At 50.2% G+C, this 24,720-nt stretch overlaps 1 protein-coding gene across 2 annotated transcripts; it reads left to right on the top strand.

Moving 5' to 3' along the window:
• Positions 1 to 1,718: 1,718 nt before the first annotated feature.
• LOC311524359 (acyl-CoA desaturase-like) lies at positions 1,719 to 22,252 on the top strand. 2 transcript variants are annotated; one of them, XM_084635393.1, is made up of 6 exons: positions 1,719 to 2,077; positions 9,583 to 9,862; positions 14,100 to 14,230; positions 15,731 to 15,936; positions 17,279 to 17,511; positions 19,079 to 22,252. In XM_084635393.1, exons 1-6 carry the CDS (start codon positions 2,003 to 2,005, stop codon positions 19,273 to 19,275), a joined length of 1,122 nt encoding a protein of 373 aa, XP_084491519.1. In that variant the 5' UTR covers positions 1,719 to 2,002; the 3' UTR covers positions 19,276 to 22,252. The 2 variants fall into 2 exon arrangements, with proteins under 2 accessions (XP_084491519.1, XP_084491520.1); XM_084635394.1 differs by having other exon boundaries at positions 1,720 to 2,068.
• The last annotated feature ends 2,468 nt before the right edge of the window (positions 22,253 to 24,720 follow it).

Below are 24,720 nucleotides of genomic sequence, written 5' to 3'. Positions count from 1 at the left end.
CTTAGAGCAGGGGTGGGCAAACTTTTTGGCCTGAGGGCCACATCTGGGTAGGGAAATTCAATACAGGGCCATGCATGTAGGGCCGGGGCTGGGGGTTGGGGTGTGGGAGGGAGTGTGGGGTGTGGGAGAGGTTGCGGTGGGCAGGAAGGGGCTCAGGGCAAGGGGTTGGGGTGGAGGAGGGGTGTGGGGTGTATGAGGGGGCTCAGGGCAGGGGGTTGGGGGGTGGCAGGCTTCTCAGGGCAGAGGGTTGGGGGCTCAGGGCAGGGGGTTGGGGGGTGGGGTGCAGGAGGTTTTGGGACACAGGCTCCGGCCCAGCACCACTTACCTGGAGTGGCTCCAGGGTGGCAGCGGTACGCACCGGGGTCAGGGCAGGCTCCCTGCCTGCCCTGACCCCACGCTGCTCCCGGAAGCAGCCGGCACCACGTCCCTGTGGCCCCTGGGGGATGGGGGCAGAGGGCTCTGTGCACTGCCCTCACCTGTGGGTACCTCCTTCAAAGCTCCCATTGGCTGCGGTTTCCCCTTCCCGGCCAATGGGAGCTACGCAGGGCTGCAGGGACTGGTGCTGGCCGCTTCCCAGAGCGGTGCGGGGCCCACGGCGCCATAGGGGTGGCAATCCCGCAGGCCGGATCCAAAGCCATAGTTTGCCCACCCCTGCCTTAGAGGGAACTAATCGCGGACCACCTGAATGGAGCTTGTGGACTACTGGTGGTCCACAGACCACAGTTTGAGAACCTCTGCAGTAGACTAATCCGGTTTGTTTAAAATAAAGATAGTTATGGGGCCAGATTCTGAACTGGTGTAATCAACATAGTTCAGCTGAAGTCAATGGAGCCACATCAGTTTATATCAGCTGAAGAGTTGGCCTATGATCTGCAGTGTTGTTTCTCGGCTCGGGAAACCAAACCAGACTCAAAATTTCATTGACTTCATTGTAAATCTCTTCAATGCCCACAGAAGTCAATTAAAATATTTGTACTGACAGCTTTCTTTTGGAGAGGTCATATACTTTTACTAATGTAACCTTGATACCTCATCATAAGCTATCAGTGCTGAAACAACATTTCTAAAACATATCGCCTTCTGAATGATTCAGAGACCAGAAAACCTAGACAATCCAATGACAGAGTTCTTTCTTTTCAGATAATAATGTACAGAAAGAGGAGGAGTGCTGCATTATGGACCTGATCCAATGACCATTCAAGTCAACGGAAAGAAACCCATTAACTTCAGTGAGCATCAAGTTGGGTCCCAAATGGGTAGACAACATAGCATTAGCCATAGTACTGACACAGGGGTGACCCTTTGCAATTCCCTACACCAGGGGTTCTCAAACTGGGGGTTGGGACCCCTTGTGGGCTTGCGAGGTTATTACAGGGAGGGGTCGCGAGCTGTCAGCCTCCACTCCAAACCCCACTTTGCCTCCAGCATTTCTAATGGTGTTAAAAATATAAAAAAGTTTTTTTAATTTGTAAGGGGGGGTTGCACTCAGAGGCTTGCTGTGTGAAAGGGGTCACCAGTCCAAAAGTTTGAAAGCACCACTGGTCTACACAATTACCCGGTGAGCACCCTTTACTTAGACATTAATTACATCATCTTTTTAGACAAGACCATGGTAATTGTCAGGAGTGAGCTCTTCCACCTATTGAGATCCGGGAGGTGGGCGGGCAGCTGAAGACCCCTCCCCCAGCCTAAGGCGAGGAGCGACTCTGCAGGTGCGAAGGCATCACGAGCAATTCTCCAGCCGCCTCCTTAGGAGCCAGCTGCAGGGCTGGATACTGATCTGTTAACGTCATAGGGAAACAACAGCCCTAAGACACGCTGCGGGCGTGGCTGCAAGCCCAGGGCACAGAGAGCTGAAATATCTCAGGCTGGGGAGCTGCAGCCTGCCGAGCCAAGGCGGGGAGCCCCCGCCCGGATCCCGTGTCAGCCGCGGGGGCAGCGCGGCGCGGCTCCTGCAGGGGCGGTCCCAGCGCGCTGCGGGCAAACCCAGACAGGGCTGCGGATGGCTGCGCGTTTGGCTCGAGAGGAGGGAAGCTCGGCTCTGGCGTCTCCCCGCAGCCCCGGGCAGGTCCGCTCAGTAAGCGAGGCGTGCGCAACCGCGGGTGTGCGGGGGGCCTGATGGGCTGGGGGCGCCGCCCGGCAAAGCGGGTGCTGCTCAGACCCTGTTTTCAATGGCTTTGGACGTTGCCGGGCGGTGGCCGCTTGGGCTGGAATCTCCCGTGCCAGGGGCTGGCTCGGGCTGAACTCTTTGGGAAAACGTCCCAGCTGTTTGTGAGAACGAGCCTCGGGCAAGGCGGGCTGTTTCGCCCGGGGAACAGCTCACAGGCTGAGCCCCTCTCTTTGAGCCAGGTGCCCGAGCACCCCCGGGCCGGGAGCAGCGATTGGCATGGGGGCGCCGCTGTGTCGGGGACAGGCCTTTTCTCCGGCGCCCTGAAAATCCCCCCCCCCCCCCATCTGACCCCGTGAGGAGGAAGCGCTGGAAAAACCTGCAGTTACCATATACCGGGGAGCGACTACGCAGCTCTGTTTCCGGGAGATGCCTGCACTGGGCGTCCTCCGGCCGGGGCAGAGTCAGGCTTCTGCTGTTGCCGTTTCCGGCTCGGGGCCAGGAGCCGGGGGTCTGGCTCTCCCGTGCTCTCGGGGACCCTTCTGCTGGGCCCAGCCCCGGGCAGCGCGGCGGAGGCAGCTGCCTGATTCCGAAGCAGAGAGCACACGAGCTGGGGCTGGGACTGGCTGGGCAAGGAGCCGGGAGCTGGAAGCAGAGGAGATTGGGACTGTTTCAGCAAAAGGACTGAGACTGGGGGGCCGGCTGGCCGGGGAGGGGGAGGTGGGAGACTGAGATCCGATGAGGAACCGGGGGAGACCGGGGCTGGCTGGGCAAGGAGGCTGGAACTGGGAGCCACTGGGGTGAGGAGAATGAGGGAGAGGCCTGATAAGGAGCCAGGGTGCGCAAGGAGAACTGGGCCTGACCAAGGAGCTGATGTGGGGAGGGGAAGTGGTGCACTGAGATTAGACATGGAGCCCAGGGAAGGAGACTGTAAAACCGAGGGGACAGGAGCGTGGGCATGAGGTGACTGGAGCCCTAGGTGGGGGCGGGAGAGACAGATCAGACAAGGATCTGGGAAGGGGGAATTGGAACTGGCTGGCTAAAGAGATGGGGACAGGGAGTCTAGGACTGCATGGACAAGTATACTGGGATGAGAAGCCTGTGGAGTGGAGATTAGGACTGGTGAGTGTTGAGGGGCGGGGCACAAAACTGGGACAGGGATAAATTGGAGGGTATGCAGAGGTGAAAGTAAGCTGGTATGCCCCAGTATGGCGTACCAGTAAGAGCCAGTGCGCCGTACCAGAACCGGCTTTCTGAGAGGGCAATTTAAAGCCCTGGGGTAGTGGCGGCGGGGCTGCGGCGGGGATTTAAAGGGCCCCGGAGCTCCAGCTGCTGCTACACCCCCCCCCCCCCCGGGGCCCTTTAAATCCCAGCCTGAGCCCTGCTGCCACTACCCCGGGGCTCGGGCAGCAGGGCTCAGGTGGGATTTAAAGGGCCCTGGAGCTCCAGCTGCCGCTACCGCTCCGGGGTCCTTTAAATCCCCGCCAGAGCCACACCGCTACCCCAGGGCTCAGGCAGCAGGGCTCAGGTTGGCATTTAAAGGGCCCTGGAGCTCCAGCTGCCGCTACCCTCCCTGGGCCCTTTAAATCCCCACCTGAGCCCTGCTGCCCGAGCCCTGGGGTAGGGGTGGGGGGGCTCTGGCGGAGATTTAAAGAGCCCTGGAGCTCCAGCCACCGCTACTGTCCTGGCCCTTTAAATCCCCGCCAGAGCCCTGCTGCCAAAGCCCTGGGGTAGGGGGGCTCTGGTGGGCATTTTAAAGGGCTGGGATGGTAGCAGCGGCTGGGGCCCTTTAAATCCCCGATGGAGCCCGGCCACCGATACCCAGGGCTTGGGCAGCAGGGCTCAGGCGGGGATTTAAAGGGCTTGGGGCTCTGGCAGCTGCTACCACAGCGGAGCCCCAGGCCCTTTAAAGCTCTGCCAGAGCCCCGGGGTACTGGTGGCAGCCGGGAGCCCCCAGGGCTCCACAGTCATTTAAAGGGCCCAGGGCTCTGCTGCGGTAGCGGCAGCTGAAGCCCTGGGCCCTTTAAATCGCCCCCGAGCCTCCCAGCTGTCTCTGCAGCTGGTAGCTTGGGGGTAATTTAAAGGGCCCCGGGCTCCCAGCCGCCACTACCGCAGCTGGAGCTCTGGCCCTTTAAATCTTGATTTCAAGGGCCTGGGGATTTGAGGCCACGCCTCTTCTGGTTGAGGCCACGCCCCTTGCTCAGGACTCCAGCATACCTGTAAGTCCTCTAACTTACTTTCACCCCTGAAGGTATGGGACAGAAGGGGTTAAGTATGGAGGAAAGAGGCAGTGGGGTCTGCTCATTAGAGCACACACCTCTCCAGAGCCTGGAATGGAACCTAGGGTCCCTGAGTCTCACGATTCTTCTGCGGTCAGCAAATATCTCTGGAAGCCACTGGCAATGGGTGTGTCCCATTCTGTGGTCTAGTGCTGGTCCTCGTAGAGCATGACAACCTACTACTGCTATCGGCTCATTAGCTCAGGTGACAGAGGGCTGTGTGGTGGATCTAAAGATTCCAATGTTGCTGATGTGAGTGTCAATAGGATGCCACATGATGGAAATTCTGATTATTTTTTTTTCCAGTTTGCTTTTTAAAAAACCTATGAAATTGCAACCTTAATGCTGTTCTTTTAATGTAGTCATTGTGTGTAAAATCAAGCATGCAAAAGTTAGGAAATACCAGGACGAAGGTTGCCTGTGCTTAATTCCAAATGGCCGTGGGAGTCGGCAGGGTTTGTAGGATATGTCCAAGTGAGGTTCTCAGCCGCTAGTCATTGCGGGAAGGTATTCCTGAGCCTCTGGATTCTGCCCCGGGAAAGGAGGAGTTGGTGGTCATGTAAGTTGCATGGTCTGATTTTAATGCTTCCCTCAAGAAATTGCATCACAGTGGCCCCAGCGGGCCAGCTTCTATTGCCCTGCCACCAAAGATACAAAATAGCCTTCTCAGCTTCAGCACTCAGGCGTCCTTGGTATCTCCAAAGATATTGGGCTGGAACCTGCCATTGTGATTGGGTAGTGGCCTTAAACCTAGTTTGTACGGGTAGAAATAATTGCACTTGGTGGAGGGCAACGGAGGCCCATTGGGGCTGATTCTCAGGAGCGTTGAGCACCCACAACTCAAGTTGGCAGTGGTCACACCTGGCTGAGAGGAGGATCGGTTACTCCAGATTTAATGAAAGGATCCTGCCTAGTGAGGTCACTCATGCATGATCCTTTCATCATGCATGTGTGATCTGGCACTTTTGCTAGTACAGAGGGGTAGAGCATGTGAAGAATGAATGTTGTGTCATGGTTGCATCAGGGGAACTGGGAGCCAGGACTCCTAAGATCTATTATTAACTGTGCCACTGACTCAGTGTGTGACCTCAGGCAAGTCGCTTTGTCTTTCTGTGCCTTGATTTCCCTTCTCTGAATGTGGAGGATAATGATTCTGACCAGCAGCCATGAAGTGTGAACTCCAAAGTTCTAACTGGGAGCACCCAACACTGTCCTTATCCTCCGCACTCCTCACCCAGCGATCTCCAAGCACTTATTCAAAGATTCTAGGTCCAGAAGGTTTAGGTTGGACATTAGGAAAAACTTCCTAATTGTCAGAGTGGTTAGGCACTGGAATGAATTGCCTAGGGAGGTTGTGGAATCTCCATCACTAGTGATTTTTAAGAGCAGGTTAGACAAACACCTATCAGGGATGGTCTAGATAATACTTAATTCTGTCATGAGTGCAGGGGCCTGGACTAGATGACCTCTCGAGGTCCCTTCCAGTCCTGTGATTCTATGAGTTTGTGATTGTAATCCTCTAGTCTAACCACCTGTTTAACGCAGGCCAGAGAACTTTCCCAAAACAGTTCCTAGAGCAAAGCTTTTAGAAAAACAGCCAGTCTTGATTTAAAAATTGTTGGTGATGTAGAATCCACCACAAACCTAGGTAAATTGTTCTAATGGTTGATTATCCTCGCTGTTAAATAGTTACACCTTATTTCTAATCTGAATTTGTCTAGTTTCAATTTCCAGTCACTGGATCATGTTCTTCCTTTCTTTGCTAGACTGAAGAGCCCATTATCAAATACCTATTCCCCATATAGGTAAGCTAAATAGATTGGGCTTCTTGAGGAATGTTTTCTAATCCTTTACTCATTTTCGTGGCTCTTTAATTTATCAACATCCTTTTTGAATTGTTGGCACCAGAACTGGACACGGTATTCCAGCAGTGGTCCCACCAAGGCCAAATACAAAGGTAAAATAACCTTTCTGCTCCCACTCAAAATTCCCCTGTTTACGTGTCCCAGGATTACATTGGCTCTCTTGGCCACAGCGTCCCACTGGAAGCTCCTGTTCAGCTGACTCTCCACCATGCCCCCAAATCTTTTTCAGAGTCGCTGCTTCCCAGGCTAGTGTCTCCCATCCTGTAATTATGGCCTCTATTCTTTATTCCCAGATGTATACATTTACATTTAGCCATATTAAAATGCATATTATTTGCTTACGCCCAGTTTACCAAGTGACCCAGATTGCTCTGAGTCAGTGACCTTTTCTCTTCATTATTTACCACTCCCCCAATTTTTATCATCTGCAGACTTTCAGTTATGATTTTGTTTTCTTCTAGGTGACTGATAAAAATATTAAATAGCATAGGGTCAAGAACCAATCCGTGCAGGACCCCACTGAAAACAGGCAGGCAGAATGATAGATCTCAAAATGTAGCTGTAAATGGGGAATAATCAGATGGCACGTATTAAATGGATTAAAAACTGGCTATGTTAATTTTGTATGGTTTTTAATCAAAATGGTGTGCCGTACCAAATCAAACACCTTACAGAAGTCTAAGTGTATTACATCAACACTATTAACTTTATAAATCAAACTTGTAGTCTCATCAAAAAAAGATATCAAGTTAGTTTGACTGGCTCTGTTTTCCATAAACCTATGGCGTTTTGCATTAATAACATTACCCTCCTTTAATTCTTTATTAATCAAGTTCCATGTCAGCTGCTCCATTATCTTACCCAGTATTGATGTCAGGCTGACAGACCTCTAATCACCTGGGTCATCCCGTTTACCGTTTTTAAAAATTGGCATATTAGCTTTCTTCCAGTCTTCTGGAACTTCACCAGTGTTCCAAGACTTATTAAAAATCAATAATAATGGTTCAGCAAGTTCTTCAGGCAGCTGTTCGTAAAATTCTTGGATGAAAGTATCTGGACTTGCTGATTTAAATGGAGGGTACTAAAGTTACACACTTTTAACATCTTCCAGGGATACTAGAGGAATGGAAAGAATGTGATCACCATATGATGAGACTCTATCATCTATTTTTTCCTCAAATACAGAAGAGAAATATTTATTGAAGACTTCTGCCTTTTCAACATTATTATTGATAATTCTACCATTTCCATCTAGTAATCGACCAATACTATTCTCAGGATTCTTTTTGTTCCTACTGTATTTTAAAAACTCCTTTTTATTGTCCCCACTCTGTTAGCCATAGATGTCTCCTTGTGTCCTTTTGCTTCCCTTATGAATTTTCTACAATTCCTAATTTCTGATTTATACTCTTTAGTACCAACTTTCACTATATATATATATATATATATATATATATATATATATATATATATATATATATACACATAAATACACACTCACACACTAACTTCTCTCTTAACGTCGTCCTGGTTAACGTTGTTTGTTCCGTTGCTGATCAATTAGAGACTGCCTGCTTTGTCCACTGCTTGCAGGAAGAGCAGTTCATTGGAGCTAGCTGGTGGGGGCTTGAAACCAGGGTGGACCGGCAGCCCCCCGCCCCCGTCAGGTCCCCTAAGTTTCCCTGTGCAGCAGCCGCCCAGCAATTGCCAGGCAGTTCAGCTGTCCCTCCCCTCAGTGATGTATGCTGCTCCTGCCCTCTCCCTTGGAGCTGCTCCTGGGAGCCTCCCGCTTGCTGTGCAGTGTGGGGGATACTAATGTCAGACTGTCCTCCTCCCCCCGCTCCTGTACCCCACCTCCACAGAGCGTGGAGGGACAGGACAGGGTTCAGGATGGAGGGAGCTTGCTGGCAGCAGCTGCTGTCTCAACTTGCTGATCTACTTAGAGGCAGTGTACTTAGAGTGGGGTCAGCGTACTTAAAGGGGCAATGCGCATCTCTCTCGCGCGCGCGCACACACGGTGTGTGTCTGTCTCTCTCCGCCATGCTGTGTCTCTTCCCTCCATTCGTACTGCCTTGTAGAGTACGAGGCTACACTAACAACAATGTGTTAACCCTTGAGGGCTCAACTGAGTGCTAGTTCATCATTTAGCAATAAGGCATCCCCTGGGAAATATCCCACCCTCTGATTTCACCACCTCAATCCAGCTTCACAATCGCCATTGCTGTGTACAGTATTAAATTGCTTGTTTATAACCTAACCCCCCCCCCATTTATATTCATTCTTTTGGGGAAATTGGATTTTCTTAATATCTTTTTGCTTAAAGTAGTATTTTTCAGGAACATAACTACAGCGTTAAGCAAGGAGTTAGTGTGTATGTGTATACATAGTTGCCTTTACGTTCTCTCTAAACCAAGTTGGTTTAGTAATGTCAGCCAGCATCAGTCTCCCCACTCAACAGACAAGGAAAGTAAGGCCGAGAGAGGTGAAAAGGCATCACAAATGGGTTGTGAGGCTTAACCCAGTAATGTCTGAACTGCCCTGAGATCCTCCATTGGAAGGGGCTGTAGAAAGGCAACAGATTGGTATTAGGAGCAGCCCCAGGAACAAAGTGCAAATCTCATTCCTTCTGTTGCTGGTTTGCACGATGTAACTTATCAGTGGCTGAAAGAAACAAGCCCAGCCCAAGCTCTTGGGGACCCTTGAGTGATGAATATAAAACACCCATTGATAAAGCCAAATGAGAGCGATGATTCCCTGCACCCCGCAAATGACCCTGCAGCTGCTCGAACACCAGCCTCAAGGGGATCTCTACTGATGGTGGTGGGGGGTGTCTTTAAACACCTTCACTCCCACTCTCCATGCCCCCCAAAGCTCCAGGGCTGAGATCCCCCCTGTGCAGGGTGCCAGAGATCCTGAGCAGGGCTTAGGGGTGAAATGGTTTCTGTGCCTCGCACTGACCCGGTGTGTGGGGTGGGTTTGCACCACAGGAGAACAACATGCAATTGGCTGGGTGCTGCTGGCCCTGTCCAGAGAACCCCAGACTGAGTCCTGCTACCACTCAGAGGCAGCTTTCTTTAGTGACCTTCTCTTCTCCCCCTACACCCTGATCACAATATGATGCGGGGGGGGGGGGGCTGTGATGGAGAGGCAGTGTCTGAGAGAGACTGCCAGCCCTGGCTGGGGGAGCCTGCTCCTAATGCCCCTCCCCCTTAGGTGATGGGTGTGATGGTGGATCAGCAGCCCAGAGCCAGCCCCTTCTGATCCTTGTGGTGGGGACCAGATTGTAACCATCACAATGTTGTTTGTTTTTAATGTCCCCTCCCAACTCCAGCTCTCCAAGGATCTCCCCTCCTTCACCACTACTGCTACCGCCAGGGTGACGAGGAATGGGGGAGCAGGCATGGAGAAAGCCCTGTCCAACCAAGAGGACTTGGGAGGAGACCGGGGCATGACGGACGATATCTTTGATGAGAGCTACTGTGAGAAGGAGGGCCCCAAGCCTGCCAGGAGATACGTCTGGAGGAACATCATCCTCATGAGCCTGCTGCATTTAGGGGCCTTGTACGGGTTGTGGCTGATACCTGCAGCAAAGCCTGTCACCTTGGTGTGGGGTAAGCAGAGGCTGTGACAGATTAGGGAATAAGTGTGTGTTAATTATTGATTCCATTCGTGTGTAATTGTAACTATCACTGTGGATTTGATTATAGAATCATAAAATGTAGGGCTGGAAGGAATCCCCAGATGTCATCTAGTCCAGTCCTGTCCCCAATCCCCCTGCTGAGGCAGAAGCAAGTAACCCTAGACCAGCTCTGACAAGTGTTTGTCAAGCCTGCTCTTAAAAACCTGCAATGACTGGGATTCCACAATCTCCACTTATGATTTTATTGCAGTATTTAACTATCCTTACAGTTTTTTCTAACCTAAATCTCCCTTGCTGCAGATTCAGCCCATTACTTCTTGCCCTGCCTTCAGTGGACAGGGAGAACATTGATCACCCTCCTCTTTTATACAAGTCCTTAACATATTGGAAGACTTATCAGGTCCTCTCAAGTCTCTCTCTTTTTTTAAGACTGAACATTCCCAGTTTTTTTAACCTTTCCTTATAGGTCATTTTTTCTAAAACTTATTATTTTTGTTGCTCTTCTCTGGTCTCTCTGAAATTTGTCTACATCTTTTCTAAAGTGTGGCGCCAAAAACTGGCCACAATACTCCAGCTGAGGCCTCACCAGAGCCAAGTAGAGTGAGACAGTTCCCTCCTGTGTCCTACATACCATACTCCTGTTAATACGCCCCAGAAAGACATTTACTTTTTTCGCAACAGCATCGCGTTGTTGGCTTATTCAGCTTGTGATGCACAAGAAGCCCCAGTTTGAGCGGCATGACCACCACGCCAGTTATTCTCCATGTTGTAGCTGATTTTTTCCATCCTAGGTGTAGTACTTTGCACTTGTCTTTATTGAATTTCATCTTGTTGATTTCAGACCAATTTATCAAGGCCATTTTGAATTCTAATTCTGTCCTCCAAAGTGCTGCAACTTGACCCAAAGCTGGGAGATCTGCAGATTTTATAAGCAGACTCTCCACTCCATTATCCAAGTCATTAATGAAAATATTGAATGGTATCAGACCCAAGACTGACCCCTGTGGGACCCCATTAGATGTGAAGTCTAGTTTGACAGTAAATCATTGATAACTGCTCTTGGAGTATGTGTGGTTGGTTTTTTTGTCTTTTTTGTTTTTTTAACCAGTTATGGACCCACCATGTAGTACGTTCATCTAGACCACGTTTCCCTAGTTGGGACTGTGTCTGAAGCCTTACTAAAATAAAGATATCGTATCTATTGCTTTCCCCCATCCATTAGGCCAACCACCCTGTCAAAGAAGGAAATTAGGTTGGTTTGGCATGATCTGTTCTTGAAAAATCCATGTTGGTTATTACTTATCACCCTGTTATCTTGTAGGTGCTTGCATGTTGAATAATTTATTCCATTATCTTTCCAGATATCCAAGTTAGGCTGACTGGTCTATAATTCCCTGGGTTCTCTTTGTTCTCCATTTTATAGATAGGTACTCTGGGTGCCCGTCTCCATTCCTCTGGGACCTCACCCATCCTCCGGGAGTTCTTAAGGAACTAGTTGAACCAATCTCAGAGCCATTAAGTGCCCTAGTTCAACATGTTAAGTGCCCTGCCAACATGACTACATCTAGTTTATCCAAATATTCTTTAACCCGTTCTTTCCCTAGTCTGGCTTGTGTTCCTTTTTCTTCATTATTAATATTAATTGTGTTAAGCATCTGGTCCCAATTAACCTTTTTACTGAACACTGAGGCAGAACAGGTATTAAACACCTTGGCCTTCTTGGTGCTGTCCATTTTAACTGTCCTTCCGCACTAACAGTGGACATACACTTGCCACCTTCTCTCTTGTTACTCATGTATTTGTAGAACCTCTTCTTGCTGCCTTTTATGTCCCTTGCTAGCTGTAGCGGTGATTTTTGTTCCGACATGCTGGTGCTGTCCTTTTGTGCCCCTGCTGAGCAATTTGTCAGTGTTTCTCCTTTTTGTAGGATTCTATCTTGATTTTTCAGGTCATTGAAGAGCTCCTGATGCAGCCATCTTGGCCTCTTAGTATTCTTCCTCTCTTTCCCACTGGTAACAAGCTCCTGAAGGGAAGAACTACTGGTGCAGAACCAAGTCGGATCTGTTGCATGGCTGACGGACAGGGTGCTGTAACCCCAGGCCCAGTCTAAGAGTGGGGGAATTGTATGATTCCACCCCAGGAAAGGTGAAGGCCTGAGGTGGTGCTCTCAGGCCAGGAAGAGGTCAGAGCATGCCACCAGTCCGGTAAATGTAACTTATTGGGAGAAGCCTGCTGGGATGATTGTGACAGTGGTGAATTTCCAATAAGTGACAACAGCGGTAAAAACAAGTATTGTAGAAGGAAAAAGCAAGAGAAAAAGGGGCTTGTGTTTGGGTTGGGAAGAGATTAGGGAAGGTCAGAAGGGAAAAATGAGTTCTGAATGGCTTGGGGCAGATCAGTTAATCAAGTTGAGCAGAGAGGACCCTAAACTCAAGAGCTAGGAAGGTCAGAGCTGGTGTCTTCGCTGTATGATGATGACTGGAGGCAGAATGGGGCACCAGCACCGGCCCAGGACCTAGACGAGGGTTCCTGTTCTCTTGCAGCCCAGAATGGCCCAACTCTCAGACCAACAGCGGCGGGGGTGGAGGAGGTGCAGCTGGAGGAGGAGAAGCTGCAGCTTGAAAGAGACAAGCTGCCCTTGGAGGCCAAGCAACTTGCTGACTGATATCAGGCCAGAGCAGAGCAGGAGAAGCAGCACCAGCATGAGGAGGCGGAACAAGAACCACAGAGAGAGCACGAATTGGACCTTGCACAAGTGAGGAGCCAGGGACCAAGGGATCCAGTAAGTGGGGCTAGAACCAGGAATGCCAGCTCTGCAGGGGGCATAGCTGCTGAACTGTTTCCCCAGTTTAAGGGGGTGGGGATATCCATGCCTGTCTCTTGTGATTTGAATCTAGGCCCCCCTGAAGACTGGCGTAGAGGCCTCCAGCAAAAGGGATGCTGCAGTCTCTGGGGATCATGACCAAATTATAGGGGCCTTGCTCCTTACACTTCAGCTGGCTCCCAGGCTTATGGGTGGGGCCCTACCAAATTCATAGCCATGGAAAAACGCATCATAGACTGTGAAATCTGGTCTCTTTGTGTGCTTTTACCCTATACTATACAGATGCCATGGCGGGACGCTAGCGTTTCTCAAACTGGGAGTCCTGACCCAAGAGAGGGTTGGCAGGGGGGTGAGATTTGCAAGGTTAATTTAGGGGGGTCATGGTATTGCCACTCTTATTTCTGCACTGCCTTCAGAGCTGGGTGGCTGAAGAGCAGCAGCTGCTGGCCAGGTGCCAAGTTCTGGAGGCAGTGCCCTGCCAGCAGCAGCATAGAAGTGGGGGTGGAAATACCACACCTTTCTACCCTTACTTCTGCGCTGCTGCTGGCGGCGGCTTTGCCTTCAGAACTGGGCTCCCGGCCAGCAGCTGCCACTCTGCAGGCAGCGCCACCGCCAGCAGCAGCGCAGAAGCGAGGGTGGCAGTACCACTCCTCCCCCAATAACCTTGTGACAAACACCCCCACAACTCCTTTTTGGGTCAGGACCCCGACAATTACAACACCCTGACATTTCAGATTTACATTTCTGAAATCATGAAATGTACTATTTTTAAAATCCTAGGACTATGAAATTGACCAAAATGGGCTGTGAATTTGGTAGGGCCCTACTTATGGGAGAATATTGTGGAAGGAAAAAGGGGATAATTTATATGGAGGTGGCAGCTAGCCAGGGGAACCTCTGCAAGTGGGCAAAGGCTGGGACCTTGCTGCCTTAGAAGAGCTGTATGAGAAACGTAGGTTGGAACGGTTTTATGATCTGTGTCCTCGTGACCTTAGAATGTGCTTATGGATCAGAAGCCATGAAGACGTGCTTCGACGACTTGTTGCTTTAAAGTCCTTTTTCTCTCATGTTGTGCTTTGTTCCTGCTGCTAAGATTAAACCACACACAGGTTAAACAACACTTCGGTTTAAGAAGGCTGTCTGGTCACTGTGTTCACCACTGGACACAGCTCCCGAAGGAAAGAACCGCAGGTCTGCCCGGTCAGACCTGCTGGGTAGGCATGGTTAATCCACAGAGTGCTGTAGTCCAGAGTCTGGTCTGAGGGTGGGGGAATCACAGGATTCCATCCCAGAAAAGGTAAGGGCACAAGGCCTAGTGTCCGAGGGGGTGAACTCTGACTTCTGTCTGAGGTGCAGTTGTGACACCCCCTCTTCTTGTGTCCAGGGTCCCTGTGTTTCCTGCTGAGTGCTCTGGGGATAACAGCGGGAGCGCATCGCATCTGGAGCCATCGGTCCTACAAAGCCAGTTTGCCCCTCAGGATCTTTCTGGCCATAGCCAACTCCATGGCTTTTCAGGTAGGAACCCCTTTTGCCTCTTCCCAGGTTCCTCAGTCTTGGAGGGAAGCAGCGAGACCCCAGCTGCAGCCACACATGCAACAGAGAAGCAGGGGAAAGTCACGTTCCCTTATTCTACCATGTCTCCTACAGAAACATTTCCCTCTGAGAACTGCATCTCCTAAGCTATGTTTGAGTCTACATCTTCCATCGGAGGGGGAGACTCGCTGCTGCTGGGATAGGGGAGGGTTATTGGGAGTGCACCCATGCAACTCTGCATACGGCCCCTGTGTATGCTGACTGCAGGAGGCACTGAGGATGCTTGGCACCTCCCAGTGGTGGGCTGTAAAGGAGTCAGGGTACCCCAGTGGTTGGAACTGAGGCCTGGCACCCATATCCTTCTCTACCACTAACCTGTTGTGTGTCCTGCAGGTAAATCACTTCCTCTCACTGCAAGAAGGATGGTCTAGTGGTTAAGGCACTAGACAGGGATGCAGGAGACTTGGGTTCAATTTTTGTCTCTGCCACAGATTCCCCGTGTGACCTTGGCAAGTCTCTATGGGCCTCACTCTTCCCATCTGTAAAACAGGAATGATAACATTACTTGCCTGCCGCAGAGTGGTGGTCAGGAGAAATCCCCCATATTATTGAGATTAAGTTGGTACTCAGACTCTGCAGTGACAGGTGCAATAAGTGTGCCTGGATAATGCCTCTGTTTCCCGGCTACAGGATGGGATGAAATTAAACCAGCTTTTCAAAAGTGCATTGGGATCTCTGTATGAGAGAGGCAATGTACATGGGAACCGTTTTCACTAGTGGTGTTGGTCAAAACAAACATTTTGAATGAAATCATGAACATTTCACCATTTTCAAAGCTGGTTTAGAAATGGACCAATCTTTTGGCTTAAACATAATCTCCTGAGAGAGGTTTATAAATAAAGGGTTTTTTTTCTGTTTTTGAACATTTTCAAAACTGAAATTTTTCCATTTCGAAAGGAAAAACTGCTGTTTTGATTTTAAAAAACAAATCCCACCCTGATGTTAAGCTGACCAATCGGAGTGATTTGCAGTGGTGGTATAGCTGTGTTAGTCCCAGGATATTGGCGAGACAAGGTTGGTGAGGTAATATCTTTTACTGTACCAACTTCTGCTGGTGAGAGAGAGAGAAGCTTTTGAGCTACACAAAGCAGAAGGTCTGAAGAAGAGCTCTGGGTAGCGTGAAAGCTTGTCTCTTTCACCAGCAAAAGTTGGTCCAATAAAGATTGCGTATTGGATATTACTTCACCCACCTTGTCTCTCCAGTCTGTTAGCAGTGCAGCTGAGGAGGGGCAAACCAAATTCTGAAAACTATCAGTTCAAAAAAAAAAAATTTCAATAAAGGTGGAAGGTTCTGAGGAAAATCAAAATGTTCTGGTGAAAAATGCCAAATACTGTTAAAACAAAACCAAATTTAAATTGAAAAATGTGGTCTAGCTCTAATCTTTGCTGACCCAGTGAGTCATCCAGCCATGTTCATTCCAGAATGACATCTACGAGTGGGCCCGAGATCACCGCGTCCACCACAAGTTCTCTGAGACCGACGCAGACCCTCATAACGCCACACGGGGCTTCTTCTTTTCCCACGTTGGCTGGCTGCTGGTGCGCAAACACCCCGACGTCATCGAGAAGGGCCGGAAGCTGGACCTGTCTGACCTGAAAGCCGACAAGGTGGTGATGTTCCAAAGGAGGTGAGCCGGGTGTGGCCAAGCTGGGGAAGAAAATAGGATGATTGTGGCACAAGGTGAGGGGCAGGTGTTGTGACCAGTGTATCACTGGGGAACCAAAGGGGCTCTGAGGCATGGCGTCCGGATACAGGAATCTCTCGCAGGGGTAGTCAATAGGTGGCCAAATCCGGACTGCCAGACATGTTTGAATCCGCCTCAAAATCTTTTATTTACTTATCATTATTTTTGTATTTTCTCTGGAATCTGGACCTTGACTAGACCTTGACCAAGACATTTGGACCTTGACAAAAAATAATTGACTACCCCTGCTCCAGAGCAAAACTAACCCTCTTGTGAGTCACCCTGGATCCTTTCTGCAGGTGACCAGCCCCAAATGAAGTCAATGGGATGGTTCAGGTGTGTTTGGAGCATTGGGGCCGTTGTTCCTCATGGATTTCTTCCCAGGTTCGCAAACAAGTTCCATCCAGCACAGCAGTGGGATATATTACACATTTTCCTTTTTTTCTTCTATTTCTATGGGAGAGGAGGAATGAGGTCAGAAAAGGCAGGGCTGCTGCCTCGCTGGGAACATCGCTGGCACAGGGGGCCCAGTGCCAACCTCTTGTATAAAATGTGTCCCACTGCTGCGACCTTAGCAGGGGTAAAGAGGATCTCTCTCTCGCTCTCTCACCCCCCCCCCATGTGCAATCCTCTCACTTGCTGGGATTGGGTTTCCCTCCTTCTATCCCTTCTCCTCCCGTGCACACACAGCCTGGTTCCCCGGGGCAGCCGAGCACCAGGCCTCCCCCAGTGTGAGTGACAGGTCCCCTGACGGAGAGAGGAGAGGAGTCTGCGGCCCCCAGGGAGAGAGCCAAAGCTCCAGCTGCAGCAGCGTATGCCCTGAGAGCTGGAGGTCCCTGGTTTAATCCCAGGTGTGTCAGCCAAGATGGCAGCTGTCGCGCTCCCCCCAGTACAAATGTGACCTGGCAGCAATAATGATAAATGGAGCCCCAGGAAGCCTGGCAGCTCTGCTTCATGGCACCTGTACTCCATTTCCAGCTCATCTGGTGAGTCCTTCTTACCCCCTGCCAGCAGGTGTGTGGCTCTTACTGTGTGCCCAGCCGATCCCCTTTATTCTTCTGTGCCCACTTTGTCACTACCCTTGTTTTCCTTTTTCTCCAGGGGGAAAACCAGCAGAGGTGGGCTAGTTCTGCGCTATTTTCTTTGGATAGTTAAAACTAGCACCTCTCCCCCGCCCCGGAGACTCAGCCCTGGTAGATGACCTGAACTGCCCTCGTCCCTCAACGCCCCTCCATGGGATGCACCCACCCACTAACTCTCTCTCCCCATTTATCTTTCCTGGCAGGTTTTACAAGCTTTCTGTGGTGGTCATGTGCTTCCTGTTCCCCACCCTAGTGCCCTGGTGCTTCTGGGGGGAATCTCTTCGCAACAGCTTCTTCCTCCCCGCCATCCTGCGCTACGTGCTGGTGCTCAACGCCACCTGGCTCGTGAACAGCGCTGCACATATGTTTGGCAACCGGCCCTACGATCGAAACATCAACCCCCGGGAGAACCGCTTGGTCACGTTTGGAGCCTTAGGTACGTTGGTGGCGCCCTTTAATTCCAAACCGCTCCACAAACTGACTGTGAGTGAGACAGGCAGAGATCACTGCACCCGCCACTAAAACACAGCTGTGTCTGGGGAGGAACACAGCAGCTGTTCAGTAGTGCATAGCAACAGGGCATGAGAGTCTGGGAGAGAAAGGAAGAGGAATAACGTCCATTTATAAAACTGGGATGGGGGAGATTTTAGGTACATAATATAAAATGGACCAGATCCTCAGCTGGTGTAAATCCTGCATTGCTTTGAAGTCCATACAGCTATCCTGATTTACATCAGGATCTGACCCTATGAATTTAGGCAGGCCACTGAGGTTAACACCCGAATGTTTCTGCACTCACATACGGGAAAGCCAGAAGCATGTAGACTCCAGCTGGGTGATCTCGCCCATGCACCTGCAGACCTGCACGTTTACTGGAGTGTCTCATGCTCTAGTCAATAGGTACATAGGGCAGTGGGGTTATCTTCTCCAGTTTGTTGCATGTAGCACCTTCTTATCTCAGCAATGAGATTTATTTGCCCTTCCTGAAGCTCTCACTGCCTGTTTGTTATGACAGTTGCCCCCCGCTCTCTCTCTCCACCTCTGGGAAATGATGCTTCTGAAATAGCTGGACACAGGGGAGGCCCAGGCACAAGCAGAAGTGCCGGAAATACCCTGCGTTTTCTCACCCAATTTGGGAGCTTCAAATGGCCAACTGAGCCCTGGCTGGACCCGTGCTGAGGTTCACCACTGGTCACGTGTTCTCCCCTCCAGCCTGCCATGGCCTCTGCACATGCCCTGTACTAACCTTAGCACCATCCTGGTCCTCCTCTGGTGTTGGACTCAGTGCAGAGGAGACGGGGCTGGTGGGCGATGTTACACATGGGCAAGTGGAGCAGAGGGAGTCCAAGCTGGTGTAACTTGTACACCAAATGTTGGAAGAGGGGAGAGCAGCAGGACAGCCAGCCACCAGGGGCTGCTCAGCCTCTACTCCCCCCCACCTTTCTCTGCTCTCTCAGGGTGCTGTGTGCCTGGTTCCTAGTGTTGTCCCTTTGTGACTGGCCATTTGTAGACGGGTCCCATTGACAGGGCTGGTATTTTCTGACATTCTCCCCGCCTTGGCCTCTCACCGGTGCATCGTCACCAGCCTGTCGATGGGGGAGTGCGCACGTGGCCAGAGCTTCCACCACTGCCTTGTTGCACCCTGCTCAGAGCAGGGTCGATGGCCCAGTGGTGGCAGGGCTCAGGCTCACCCCACGCTGGCACTTCCACTGGTGGAGCTGGGCCAGGGATAGACCAACGCTGGGAGACTTTCTAGAAACCCTCCATGTAGACACGGCCTCGGCATGCAGAGCCTGAGCAGCTCCCAGCGAAGTCAATGGGCTGCAAGTGGAGGAGGACGGGGGCTGTCCCTGCCCCAAGGGGAGCACAGTCTGCATTCGGCACAGGTGGCCCATTCTGGGGACATGGTGCCCGAGCCTGGGGACGGGGGTTCTAGAGCGTGACCGTTTCAAACCCAGGTTCAGGTGTATTTACAGTGTCTTGTCCCTGCTCTTCCATTCTAGGTGAAGGCTTCCACAATTACCACCACACCTTCCCCTACGATTACTCCACCAGCGAGTTCGGCTGGCACTACAACTTCACCACGGCCTTCATCGATCTCATGTGCCTCCTGGGGCTGGCCAGCGATCGCAAGAAGGTCTCCAAGGAGACCATCCTGGCTCGGAAAACTCGGACTGGCGATGGGAGCCACAATGGCTGAGGGTGCATTTTATTCCCCCCCCCCCCCCGAGTGAGCTGGTCACAGGGTTTTATGTTCTATTTACTAACCATTGAATAATGCTACCAGGTTGCTGCTGCTGATGATGATGATTTTAACCTGTTCCTGCACAGTGTATTTTAAATGTATTTAAAACCTATAACTTGTCTTTCTAGTGCTCAGCAGCTCCCTCCCTCTCTTCTCTCTCTCCCTTCTTTTTGTTCTTCGTTTGTTTCTCTCTGGCAGGATCTCTCCCTTTCCCTCTAACTCTTCCATCCTGCAATCTCTCCTTGTCTCTGACTCTCTCCTTGGCAGGGAGCTGGTCAAAAGCCCGTCCGGGGCAGATTGTGCTGCTGGCTGGACTGAGGGAGTGGAGGGGGGTCTGTACCAGCTGGCTGAAGAGTTGAGCCAAAGTCAGGGACTCTTTCCCTTGAAATGCCCCTTTCTTGCCTCTGGTTCTCCTGCCCTCCCAGAGCTACTGATTCAGGGCAGATGAACAGACTGCTGATGTGGCCACATCCAAGCAAATTGATCCTGTGCATGACCAGCTAGAAAGCAGGGATGATGCTATGTCAAAGACCCAGGGGAGCCTTGTTTCTGTCAGATGGGTTTCCTGCAGCCAATTAACAAATACCTGGTAGAAACAGACACCAAAGCAGGGGACACTGAGAGGGTTAAAGCCTGAGAAAGTTGCAGGATCCCAGCCCAGTGTCTGTGAGACCCCTTCTCAGAAGAGCCCCCCTGCAGCCGGGGGTGGAGCCACATCTACTGGGCAGATCCAGGCTGGAGATGAGACTGAATTGCCCCACTGTGCTGGGGGCAGGAAAGCCTGTTAGGGGGCTCATGACCAGCTCCCCAGCCTCTCCCAAAGCAAATCAGAGTTGCCCTGGGGACAATGGCTGCCTGATGCGCACGGTGCCGTGGGAAGTGCTGATGCAGCTGCTGCTGCTGGCGGCCGTTCCCATAACTCCCCCAGACACACAGTGCTAGAGCAGGGTGCTGGCTGCTGGGCCGTACGTAATTCATCCCCTGCAGACAGGGCCTTCCCTCTGGCGAGGGTGGGATCCGCTGCACAGTGCCTGGGCACAGAAGGTGCCTGTTTCACTCCTTGGCAGCACTGGCAGCAGAGGCTAATGGGGGGGAGGGTTAAAACCCTTCTGTGTTTCACCCCATAGCACTTGCAGATGCTGCAGACAGGCTTGGCAGGGTGAGGCCCCATTCCCATCAGCCACTCACCAGATAGTGCTGCGGTGCTGGGTGAAAGCTCATGAGGTGCCCAGGCTGGTGGATCCTGGGGCAGAGCTGGGAAAGACTGAGCCAGGGTGGAGGAATGATGCTGAGATGCTCCTTCCCCGGCCCCAGCTGTGCTGCATATCCTCAAGGGCAGGCTCCAGCCTTCCCACACAGGCCAAGGTGAGCACAGCACTGCTGATGTCGCAAAACTCTTGCTGTCGGCCAAGAATCATAGAATATCAGAGTTGGCAGGGACCTCGGGAGGTCATCTAGGTCTAACCCCCTGCTCAAAGCAGGACCACTCCCCAACTAAAGAAGTCGTTCCTGGCCTTGTTCCTGTGCATTGCCGTGACCAGAACTGTCCAGCTTTGCAACCCAATGGAGCAGCCTGCCCTCTGACTGGGCTAGTGATCTGCTTGTTCCACCAGCAGATAAGCCCATCGGGAAGCTTTTAATTCCTGGGCTCTAAACCCGGGAGGTGGATGGGTGGGTGGGGATTCCCCACGGCTGAGATTTATAACTGCCCAGGGGGTGGCTGTGGATAGTTTTATCCAACTGGATGCAAAGATACCTGCATATCATAATCCTGGGCCAGATCCATTCCTGGTCCAAACCCCACTGACTGGAGTCTACACCCTGGGTGAATTTGGCCTCCCCTAATAGTTCTTCCCTTACCTCATGATCTGGACGTGTTGTGTGATGCAACCTACCATTCAGATACATGACACAACATGGTATTGCATCCACCATCCTCTCGGGAGAAAATCAAGAGGTTGATTCGGGCGTTGCCTCTAGATCCCAAGAGTACTGATCAGAGCCAAAAATCCTGACACCCTGGGGAAGTGGAGTGGAAGTAACCAAACAGCACTGGTGTTTGCCCAGTCACTTTGTCAGTAGATTGGCGTACGTCTCTGGGTGCCTTAAGTTTTTTTTCTTTAATACGCATAAAAGTATTGACAGCTATTTGCAGGATGTTTTCCGTTCTATGATTTATAGAAATTTGATTTAATTATTTAATTGCTGTCATTAAATTGTGGGTACAGGTGATTTTGAATGTATTGAGTTAGAATTTGTTAGATTAAGAAACAGATGCATCATTTTAAAGGTAACCTTGTTTGCTTTGTATTTCTTTCTTTGGTGGCATGTTTGTATCCAAGTGTGTTCTCTGTGAGTTTAGTTAGTGAGTCAGAGTGAGAGGTGGATGTAGACAAAGCACCAGCATGTCTAGTGGCTAGAGCAGCAGGCCTCCTGAGCTCGATTCCCAGCTTTGCCAGTGACTCACTGTGAGATCTAGGGCCAGTCAGTTAACTTCTCCATGCCTCAGTTTCCCTCTCTGTAAAATAGGGATAGCACCCTACCTCACAGGGGTGTTGTGAGGTGTAATTAATACTTCTAAAGCACTGAGAGATCAGGGTGTGGAAGGCCCAATATACCCACTAGTGGTGGCGGTGGTAGTAAATGACTGGATTGCAAACAGTGTTCCCAGCCCCTCTGGTATCCTGGAGACGGGACGTGCGAGTGTTGGATAAGTAGTGAAAGATTGGAAGGTTGAATCTGTACATTGTCTAAGCTCTGTTGCTATTGAAATGTGAGAGAGAACTTTCCAGGTCAGTTTCTGCATTCTAAGATCTCCATGTTTTGTCTACTGAAAAACTTTTTGAAATTTCTACTAATTTGGAATCAGACTGCTGGTTGTACTGATCTGAACTGGTATTTATTCATAATAAAAGTTTACTTTAAAACTCGACTGCCTGACTACAAAGGGCTGGGCGGGCTGGAGCCTTCAGAAGCTGCTGTTCCTCCAGATATTTATTTCCTCCTATGCGGGGTACAGGGAAAGGGAACCTCTTTTTAAATGTGGTGATTTGAGCTGGTTTTAGTGGTGCTCACTCTGGCTTTGCCAGAATTAAATTCCCTTCCTTTATCAGAGGCACACCCTTCCATTTTGAGGGACACTTTTCCAACCATTTCTGTATTAGCTCACTCTTTGCTTGCATGTTCTGTAATACTTGCAATCCTTTCTGGTTATTTTTATCAATTGTTTTTTTTCTAGTTTTACTTGTGCCGGGCTGGTTACTACCACAGGCATAAATTCCCATAATGTTCCAGTAAGTGCTGCTGCTTTGGCAAATTTGTCGGTCTGTTCATTTCCCCTTTGTAATGGGTCTTTTATTTTGACCATCCTGACCTTGCTAAATTCTACTACCAATTTTTCTATCTGCTGCCAAAGGATTCTGTGTTTAATTTCAAATCCATCAGATCCTTCTGATGCCCATGGATACTAAATCCTTAGTCTTTTTGGGGGCTCACTAACTTTTGCCAAGAATTTATGGTGGGATATGAAGAGAAGGCAGGTATCTCGTATGAGGTGCTTAAAAGACCACAATGAACCTGAACAGAAGAAGTAGCTACTATGGGGGTAGGCAACCTATGGCACGCCAGCTGATTTTCAGCGGCACTCACGCTGCCCAGGTCCTGGCTGCTGGCCTGGGGTACCGGCTGCCGGCAAGGGTTCCATTCTCTGGCCCTGCTCAGCCCGCTGCCAGCCCTGGGTCCCGGCCACCAGACCAGGGGGCTCTGCTGCCGGCCTGGGGTCCTGGCCGTCGGCACGGGGCTCTGCAACCACCCCCCACCTATGGCCCGCTGGCCCCAGCCTGGGGTAGTGCAGGGTGCAGACAGGGGCAAGAGGGGGCAGAGCTCAGCACCCCCACCTTAAAAATTGTTCCAGCACCACTGTACTGGGATATTTAAGTCCTGATTTGCTGCTTACATCACTATCACGCCATGTGGAACAGCACGCTGCGTTTGACGTTGAGATTAGAATATACATGCAAGAAGTGGAATCAGGATTTTCTGACAGATTTCCAGCAATTTGGGTCAATGATTTCTTTTCTAATTAAACCTGAAAAGTTCAACGAAAGCGACTTGGATCGGTCTGTATTTCAGTGGATGTGTGCCGAAGATTTCGAAATGCAGCTTATTCAGTTAAAAAGCTCAGAATTGTGGGCATCAAAGTTTGGAGATCTGCAGAGTGCACTTGAAGCTACCGAGAGAGCTCATGGGCCCTCTATTCTGACCTGCTGGATGTCCCTGCCAGTGAAATTTAACTGTTTGAAGAAAATTGTATTTGCAATGCTTTCAGCATTTGGATCCACATACCTGTGTGAACCAGTATTTTCACACATGAAATCTGTCCTCTCTCTCTCTCAGAGCCAGTTAACTGATCGATCAGAAGCCTGTGTGCAGCTCAAAGTATCCAAATACATGCCAGACATTGGAAAATTCAGCAAGGAAAAGCAAGGGCAAGGATCATACTAAACTGATGAGCTCCATTTAAAATTAAATTAAAATGCAGATCTTATTAAACATTTTAAAAACCTTTATTTACTTTACATACGACAATAGTTATATCATAGACTTACAGAAAGATCTTCTAAAAACTTTAAAATGTATTACTGGCATGCAAAACCTTAAATTAGAGTGAATAAATGAAGACTTGGCACACCACTTTTGAAAGGTTGCCGACCCCTCAGCTAGTACATGAGGAAAGGCCTTCTTTGACTGCCCCCAACAATGAGTTCCCCTTTATGTTGTATTCTAGTGTTAAATTTCTGTATTGTTAGTGTGATCACTCAAGATACTGATGCTGAGGAAAGACCTGTCACATACCTGTGTGTGTAATGCCCATACTGAGGCATAATATTTTCCCTTTTTTCAGGATCACGATGGAGCCCTGGCCCTTTCAAGTTGTTTTCTAATTTGAGTTTTGTGGGGGGTTTTTAATAGTTCCAATCCACTTTTGAGTTATTTGTGGAGTGACATTCAGGGTGAATCGAGGAATTGGTGAGGTGCTATGCTCCATTTCCAATTCTGGGCTCCCCCTCTTTACTCAGTGTTCCTTTTTTAACAGGAATTGATTTAGGTTTTGGTGAAGGGTTTGTTGGTTTGGTTTTAAACCTGGTTCTTATTATAAGGTGCTGGTTGCAGAATAGTAGCCCCTGCCCATGAGCTATTGGATGGTGGCAAATATGGATCATTCCACATGGCCCCAGTGCAGAATCCATTCCAATTATTCCATGTGCCATCTTTTAATTGGGCTAGGTCCACCTGTTTCCATTTTTGTCCCCATCCTTCAGGCACTATAAAAGCATTTGAAGTCTGGTGGTAGGTAATGGGGGATGGCACCTCTTTCTTTTGCAGGTTTTCCACAGCTGA

Source organism: Lepidochelys olivacea, assembly GCF_965140295.1.
Source record: "Lepidochelys olivacea isolate rLepOli2 genome assembly, chromosome: 7".
NCBI classification, from domain to species: domain Eukaryota; kingdom Metazoa; phylum Chordata; order Testudines; family Cheloniidae; genus Lepidochelys; species Lepidochelys olivacea.
This window is presented reverse-complemented; position numbering and strand designations above follow the sequence as displayed.

What these genes read in the sequence shown, in the direction of transcription:
- LOC311524359 (XM_084635393.1), top strand. Translation starts at nt 2,003, where the DNA reads ATGGCTGCGCGTTTGGCTCGAGAGGAGGGAAGCTCGGCTCTGGCGTCT. An exon ending in CCAACTCCATGGCTTTTCAG is followed by an intron (nt 14,231 to 15,730) that starts GTAGGAACCCCT and finishes TGTTCATTCCAG; the next exon opens with AATGACATCTACGAGTGGGC. An exon ending in GGTCACGTTTGGAGCCTTAG is followed by an intron (nt 17,512 to 19,078) that starts GTACGTTGGTGG and finishes CTTCCATTCTAG; the next exon opens with GTGAAGGCTTCCACAATTAC.